At 43.0% G+C, this 8,868-nt stretch overlaps 1 protein-coding gene across 1 annotated transcript in view; it reads right to left on the reverse strand.

Moving 5' to 3' along the window:
- Nucleotides 1-6,479, reverse strand: part of LOC119178533 (neuroligin-4, X-linked) — an 82,428-nt gene extending 75,949 nt beyond the window's left edge. The window contains 1 exon segment of the mRNA XM_075867983.1: nt 6,257-6,479. Within this exon segment, the coding sequence (XP_075724098.1) occupies nt 6,257-6,479 (223 nt within the window).
- Between the last annotated feature and the right edge of the window lie 2,389 nt (nt 6,480-8,868).

Consider the following 8,868-nt stretch of genomic DNA (forward strand, 5'->3'; position numbering starts at 1 on the left):
TCAAGCAGAACGTCTCACGTCACTGTTGCTGTGCAGAACGTTTTCGGCATTACTGTGCGGTGACCGACAACACTAGCGGCACAACGAAAGCAGCGGAAGCCACAGTAGTAACAACGGTGATTGAACAATTTCCTGCGATTGGCTCCGAGATAGCAGACGTGCTTGGTTCAACTAGACCCCGCTATGTGGCATAACCTGTACAGTTTAACCAGGCTGAAATTGAACTTTTCAATCACTCGCACCAATCCTCAAAGTAACGTCTAGCGTTTTTTTTTTCATATTTCAAACGAAAGCAAAACAAGCAGCATTTTATTACATCTCCTCGAAATTCTTCACTTAGTGCAGCTAGTTTGATTATTAGTGATTAATTGTAGGCTGTAATTCTGACGTCATCAGGATCATTTTGTGAATATCGTACTGTCGGTCATGTGTTATTCCTCCGTGTGAATATCATACTGCGGGTCATGTGTTGATTCCACTTCAAACAAGACAGGGCCTTGTCCTCACGCTGTACGTGAGAGTTTTTATAGCAGTTTAACAGATTGGAAGCGGCTGGTTTGCCGCACCTGGTCCTTGCCTCCACTTCACTGCGAGTGTTTCATCACTCGAAAAGAGAACCAAAAGAGAGCCTTGATGCTGTAGTTTTTCGCGCGGATAGGCGAAAAAAACTTTGTTGTTATTTCATACCTGCACTTGCTCTCACAACATTTGAAGAATGTTGCCAGTCATTATGACATAAGTGTTGCATTACGTGCTGGCAGAAAGCTGGGCAGCGTGTGCGAAAGAGTTGATAAAAAGAGTGCTGAAGAGCAGGCCACTGTCTGCCCTAAAGGTTGCTCTATAAAGCAATGTAAGCGTTTCACTGACTATTGATTGATATGTGGGGTTTGACGTCCCAAAACCACCTTATTATGAGAGACGCAGTAGTGGATGGCTCCAGCAATGTCGACCACCTGGGGTTGTTTAACGTGCACCTAAACCTGAGCACACGGGCCTACAACGTTTCCGCCTCCATCGGAAATGCAGTCGCCGCATCCGGGATTTGACCCTGTGACCTGCGAGTCAGCAGCCGAGTACCTTAGCCACTAAACCATCGCGGCGGGGGTTTCACTGACTATGCGAGTGGAGTGGTGTACTTCATTCCTTGATTGATAGATATGTGAGGTTTAACGTCCCAAAATCACGATATGATTATGAGAGACGGCGCAGTGTTGGGCCTCAGCAATTTTGACAACTTGGGGTTCTTTAACGTGCATTCAAATCTGAGGCCATGGGCCAACCCTTTGTCATGTGGTGGTACGCACATTAGGCAGACGGAAGGTTGTCTCAACATCCATCTAAGGAGGCACGCTAACTCTCCGAAAGGTACACCATCTACGCATCTCTTCCTCCATTGTCGGCAGCGCAGTTGCGCAGCCGAACTACAAAAAAATCGCTGCGGTGATGATGCGCTGGTACCAGCGCACGCGTAAAATCACAGAAGCGTTTGAAATCATAAAAGTCAGAGACAGGCACGAGAGCCAGCCTTCAATCACTCTCACGGATGCAGAGATTTTATATCCACAGCATACGTAATTACTTGTTCAGTGGAAGTTGAGATTTTCAGTGCCTTCTTTTGCGCCTCTAAGTTATACCGTTTTCTCCATTGAACTATCATTAGTTTTTTGTGCTTTTTTGGCGCTGATCGCGACAAGCTTGTTTTATTTGGGAACCTTAGCAGAGCTTGATGTGCCTTATCACGCCTAGCAGCATATTCTCCTAGAAACAGGCAGTCGTCAAGGATCATGCACCTAAGACGAATAGGTTCATTTTTCTTCATTAGCAGTGCTCGCTGCTCAACGAATGTATGGCATTCTGAACTTATTTGTTGTAGTGTCTCGCAGGAGCTACACGACGAACATGTGTACACGTCCTTGACGATATAATACATCGCGCACAGACACACACAACCAACCTTTAGCTAATACAACGGGGTTCTCTCATGAGGAGCCCATCCGCGACCACGAGCACGAGGGAAAAACAATCCGCTTGCGACACGCTGATCGTTGAGCTGCTTCAAGAGAAATCGGCGGATCATTAGACGAGCATTGTGAAACTTGCATGAAATTTCTTGGCAGTCACATTTGTGGTGGGCACAAATGTAGGCGAGGTTTGCGGATTTTCATTCCCAGGAACTCCAACATGCAAAGGTATCCCTTCACACAGTAGAGACACCTCCCGAGTAATAGGTTTTGTGGCAGATTTAACGATGCTGCATATAACTGGCTCATTCAAGTCTTTGCTCAACCATCATATTAGAGCAGCACGAGAGTCTACAAGTATGATATCATTTGATACATTCTTTTGATACTTCTCATTCTTCTAGTGCGTATTTCAGAGCAACATCAATTACAGCTAGTTCTGCATTTGTTATACACGATGGATGCGGTATACGAAACACCCGTCAGACGCTGATTGAAAAGGAAAAAAAAAGCAGCAGCGCCATCTTGGCCGTCACTACATACAGATCTGTCTGTGAAAATTTTAAGATACCAGTGAATTTTATCAAATAGGTGGGACTGGGCCAACCAAAATAGTACCGAAACAGGTTGGTAAAACTTTTTGAGCATTCCGGGAACGGAAAGATAAACGGGGAACATGTATTTGTTCTGTTCTTTTGTAGTTAAAAGAAGTAGGATCTTCAAAACTGCGAGTAATTGTGGTAAACGACGATGCCATTTTCCCCATCCGAGAGTCCCGGCACTGGGTGAGGTGTTCATTAAGTGCATTGCTATCTGTTGCTTTATACAAGCCCACAATGTGGAGCAGGGAATGTTATTGAAATAGTGCATATGAAAAGTTCTTAGACTGAAATGTTTAAAATATAACGTGGTTCGGCAAGACGCACCTCTTCGTTTATACGCACCTCTTCGTTTACAATAGAAGTGCTGAAAGTCATCAGGCACGCGTGACGTATTTTTTACCATCGTACGATCCCGCTCTGCTTAGCTTCCAGCTGTTTTGTCTGGATGAGAGACGAGAGAAAGCAATACACACGTGCAAGAAATCTTCGCACTTCCGCTTGAACTAGATAGATTCTTATTTTTATTGCGATAGCAATTATATGGGCACTCTCGGCTGCATTTTGCTGCCGGGGTCGGCGTCGACGTCAGCGTCAATGTCATGCACCGTATATGTATACGTATCCATATGTATGAAAACGCAAAATAAATCCTGAAAAAAATACTCCGGTGTGCGGAATCGAATGTGTTAACTCCGTGTCATGAATGCGAGGCGTTAATTACTCAGCCACCGAGATGCACCTTCTTCGACGCTTGAGAGAGACAGGTTTATTTACAGAAAGGCAGAGAGATCGGCCTGAGTGATAGCTTGCTCTTGCCTGCTACTCTACACTGGGGGAAGGGAAAGGGGAGACGAAAAGCTAATATATGACGATAATGAGATAGAGAGGTGAGAATGTAGAAGTCTTTCTAGCTGCGAAAAATTTTATAGCCGCGCATATATTCAAGCTACTTCCAAAAAGGTTATAACGCTCTTATGATCCCAGTTGCACTGTCGGTGTCTTGCCAAGAGCCCAACATGGTCTCATCAGTTATTGACCTACTGCGATATCGTTCAGTAGAAGAAATCAGTGTTTGTCGTTCACGTGCGTATGCTGGGCACTCACAAAATATGTGCGCAAGTGTTTCTGGCACATCACAGTGTTCACAATTAGGACCTGTGTCACTGCGACTGATGATAAGTGCGTAACGTCAGGTGTATGCCACACCAAGACGAATGCGGTGAACCGTACTTGCGAGTTGCCGTTTCAATTTAGGGGACATGCGGAACCTCGTTTCCGGGTCCCATTTGTGAAGTCGCTGGTGTCGTCATTCCCTTTGGTCCAGTGCTGAAGTGTGTAGCTGCGCAAGTGTGTAGCTGACATGAACGCCCTGCGGGAAGCAGGGCGTTTATGTCAGCTCGTGAAAACGCAATGCGTACTTCAGAGGCACTGCTTAAAGCATTTTAGCTTCAGCGTCTGCCTCTTCGTTTCGCATCACGCCGCAATGAGCGGTAATCCACTAGAAAGTGATAAGATGGCCGTTTGTTGAAACAACCAGAATAAGTTCTGCGATTTCTATTGCCAAGATGTAATACGGACCTTGCTTCATGATGCAACTATAGGTTTGCAAAGTGTGTTTGACATCCCAGAAAATTGTCTAGGCTCGAGGTTGCTCAAATGGCAAGCTATTTATACCTACCATTCACTTCTGTTGACAGGCATCTTGGAAGCCTTGGGGGGGAACTATCGTGTTTTCAGCATTATCAGCAACATGGCGCCACGAGCGCGCGGTGGCTCTCATCTCTCACGCGTACTTTGGCCCGCGGAGAGAAAGAGAGTGGACGACCTCTCGCCCACACTTATCTCCCGGTGGGGAGGATCATACGTCTTGGCTGGCGTTAGGCTTGAAACGATTCTGTTGTAGTTACGGGGCACACAAACGTTACTGAAATCGTTGCACAGCCTCCGTTTTCGAAAAGGGCGTGCTTTTCAGACACAGCGAAGTAACAACTGGGACGCCTATTCGCATTCAGCTGTAACTGTGAGTACGTTTCGCGCGTCATTTATATATATCTATATATAAATATTGAACAACAAGCTCTTAAAAAATTAATATTATTATTGGAATTATTATTAATATTCTAAATTTTATTACTCTTAAACCTAAAAATTATTCTCTTAATAAATTTATTGTTGTAGGAGCTGACATATTTACGATTCTAAATAAAAATGATCATAAAGTTCAATTTGGAAAAATTAAATTTATTCCTTTATTTATAAAACTATTTCGGGTATAAAATCGTTCATAAATTAAATTACTTAAACAAAAAAGCCCTGATATACATAAACCATGCTTAATTATTATTAATAATATGCCATATCAACCATATAAATAAAATGTTTAGAGCTTTACATTGTAAGTAAAGATTAATTACGAAAGCAAAAAATTATGGCGGTACTTTAAGCTTTTCAGAGAAATTTGCTCTTTAATGAATAAAACACCTAAATCTTTCTTAAATTTGTTAAGTCAATTTGTATACGACTATTAAATTAATTATTATTAATAATTTATAAAATTTATATAAATTGAAAAACGTCAAGGTGCAGTAAAAATTTAAGAATGAAGTGAATTACAATTCTTTTAAGATATTATTTGAATTAAAATTTTAATTTAGGATTTCAAAGCAAAATTAAAATAGAATGTTAATTTGAATAAAGCTCTAAAATGTGTACATATCGCGCGTCACTCTTTATTAAGATAAGTCGTAACAAAGTTAAAATACTGGAAAGTGTTTTAAAAAAATGAAATCATTATATGTTTCATTTACAATGGAAATTTGAGAAACGCGCGGCACGTTTCAATCTGCATGTCATTGTGCGTGTGACCTTCCACATAGTTACGTGGTTGCAATCACGTTCAATGCTTCGTCTTTGCGGCAAAGCTGTGAGTTTTTTTTTTTTTACGGCGGTGAATTCGTGAGGCAATAAGCGCCTTCAGTGAATTCATTTCATGGCATCTTGTAAAAGTGTGACAGGGCCCCTTTAAGACTAAAATTAGAAAACGAGGTCAGGCAGAAAACTGCCGCACCAAGAAGTCCACCAGTGATTGGTAGAGTTGCTTGAAATGTTGGATAAGGAACACAAAATTCACGAGGGAGAATGGAATCAGAAGAAGAGCTTTCATTCTCTCTTCTTTACACCTGCATTTTTGACCCTAAAGACCAAATTAGTGGCCGTCCAGCCAGCCGAACTTCCCGCCAAGCTCGAAGAGCTACTGTCCACCTTTCAGGCGCACACGTAATCCCCAATACTCATTGGACTTTGCAAAAGGTATTTCTCTCGCTCTCTTAGAGCAATCCTGGTACTATAATAGCAATGATTAAGTGTGCCAAATGCCCACCGGTGTTTACTGGCCTCTTTTTCTCGTCTTTTATTCCAAATACAAAAACCAGAGATAGGTAGTTCTATAATTTTGCCACAGGGACGACTTTAAATATGCATGTTCTGATCACCCTTCTCACAGTAAAAGAGAGAGAGAATAATGTTGAAAGAAAGGCAGGGAGGTTAACCATGGCTGGGCCTGGTAAGCTACCTTGCACTAGAGAGAGGGTAAGGGGAATAAAAGTTAGAGAAACAAAGGGAGAGCTGTCGCTTACAGCGTTGACCAAAACGGCAGTTATGTGCTTAGCATCAGAGACGGTGAGTTACACCCACGTCTTGATGAAATGAGCTCATTCGTTGAAATAACTTGTATGCGTGGTCCCATGCACCCAAAATCTTTCTGTTGATAGTTCCACTTGCGTTCCCAAGCAGTAGAATTCTGAAGGATTGCGAGAACTGAAGTGATGGTGTCAAGCAGTTGCAACACGCTTCGAGCTGTCGGTGCCTGCATCTTGCTCAGCATCACGCCCGTAGCTCTGACCAGGCTGCTGACCATGCCGATCAGCTGTCCTTCGCCCGTCAAGTTATGAGGTACCAATGAAGTGACCCTCACTGTCGAAGTCTGATGCCTCTCATTAGGTGCATGAAACTCTGGGAGTACGGGCCAAGCGTCACCCGCATTGCCTCTAGAGGTATCACCGTCCTTTGAGACGGCTGCGTTCGAAGTGTGTAGTAAGAATGACGCGTCTGCTCCACTGCTCATTCATTTGACACGTGGATATTCATTTCAACACGTGGAGCCGTTCATAACTCGATAACGACACCCGTCTCATAGAGCAAGCGCTTCAGTGAAATCTTGGTGAATCCTTCGCAGTGTCGTAACCACAAAGTAGCCGTCAGGCATTTCAAGAACGCGAGCGCATGCGTAACAAGCTCTGCGTATAAAAATAGCTGTCTCAACGGGCCCTTACCACGTACAACAAAAGGTATACTCTTGGCTACAGGGCAGATCTACGAAAAGAAGCGCACATACGTGGATGCCCCTGCGGGTGGTTAAAGAAGCACGAACAGCTGAGTAGAAGGAGAGAGTGTAGGGAGATAATGCTGGCTGATCTTCGTTTTTTTTTCTTTCGTCTGTGATGCCGGGAGTGTGATTCTAGTTGATTATGCATGCCGACGAGACCACAAAAGTCCACGAGCCGAGCGGAGCAGTCGTCGTTCGAAGCGGGTGGCCTCGTCGTTGTCTAAAGAAAGCAAAGCGAGCGGACAGGCCTCGTAGGACGAGCCGAGCAGCAGAGCAGCTGTTTTCGACGCCCTCTTCTTTCGTCTCTGTCCGCAATCTGTGCATGCGTAAGAGCAATCTACTGCGTATGCATGGCGGTACAGCGAGAGCTCGAAGTAAACGTCGGTAAAGGGTGCCGTTGAATGCTTCTACGTTGCTTCGTTCCCCATTGTACTTAATTTACTTGCATGACCGTTGTCCTGCTCTCCTTGCGCGATGCTCTTTTTGATGTGCCACCAAGAATTCATATCGAGGTGTGAACAAAACCGGCGCCTTTGCATAAGCAATACGCTTCGGTCATCATTAAATGCGAGCTGATATATACATCTGTGATGTTTACCTTTGATATTTTAACCACGTTTATTTTTAGTGCGAAGAAGAGAATCAATAGTTAGAAAGACAGTGAGGTCAGTCAATAGTAAGATCGCCTATCTACCATGTGGGTAGAAATGTGGCACAGGGAATAAACTGCTAATGGCTGGTTCACGCAACTATTATTTATTGAGACTGTGTGAGAGTTACGAGCCATTAATTGCACAGCCACAGATAAAACATATTTAGCAGCACTATTTTGATAAAGTTGATTTCAGAGTGCATTCGCCTAATAAAAAAATTACTCATATATATATATATATATATATAAAATAATATATATATATATATATATATATATATATATATAATGTGCTTTCACATAACTTGTTTATTCACCCGACCTTTCGACGGGAGCCCCGTCTTTTTCAAGGCATAATCATTGATTATGCCCTAATAATAACTGCCATGATATGCGGAAACCAATTATTATGCATATATTTTTAGACCACAGTGTTGCAAAGTTGGCATAATTATTGTTTTAGCGGGTTAATGGTAATTTTATTTCCTGAAACTTTTGCGAACAAGTGCCTTCTTGGTAAAAGAAAACTGAACTTTATCTAAATTTCCCTTTTTAAAATTCTTGACTTTGTAGGGAAGAATGCGAGACGAAGACGAATCAGCAAGCAAGGCAAGCCACGTACTGCGTTGGTGATATAGGCGCATGACCCGAGCTGGCGCTTTCTTGGTTTTTGGGCTACTGACATTCCTCGGTGTGGTGACGTTCCTCGGCCTTCCAGTTCGTCTGTACGCAAATAAATCACGTGACAACATGCGTAATCCGGTAACTCATACGTACGACATTCATAACTGCTCTTCCGTATGCACTAGTGGCGAACGGGAGAATCCGCGTGCACGCTTCTCTGCGGCACCTCACATTTTTTCACTTGTTTCATGGCAAGTTTGACTTACAGATTAAAAGAATGCAGGCTACTTTTCATCTTAAATGTTTTTCGTCAGACATTTTTTTCCTAGAATCAGAAGTTCAAATGGTGCGTCAATTAGCAATGTCTAGGTAATGCGGACAGTGCGGTCACAAGTCTTGGATTCATAGACTTATGTTTAGGCATCTCTAAATATTCAGACACACAAATTGGTGGGAAATAGCTGTTTAGGAACGCTTCGAAATATGACGTTTCTGTATAATATGGGTTCTCCTGGTCTCGGTGGCATGCCTGCCTGCGTGTACGCGAAGGACGCGTATAACCGCTGGTATTTGCTCTAAACGTTTCGATAGATGGCACATGCGTAAAACTCGTGGTTTTCATTTGAATACAGAAAATACACATGT

The sequence above is a fragment of the Rhipicephalus microplus genome, chromosome 1, assembly GCF_043290135.1.
Source record: "Rhipicephalus microplus isolate Deutch F79 chromosome 1, USDA_Rmic, whole genome shotgun sequence".
NCBI classification, from domain to species: Eukaryota; Metazoa; Arthropoda; class Arachnida; order Ixodida; family Ixodidae; genus Rhipicephalus; species Rhipicephalus microplus.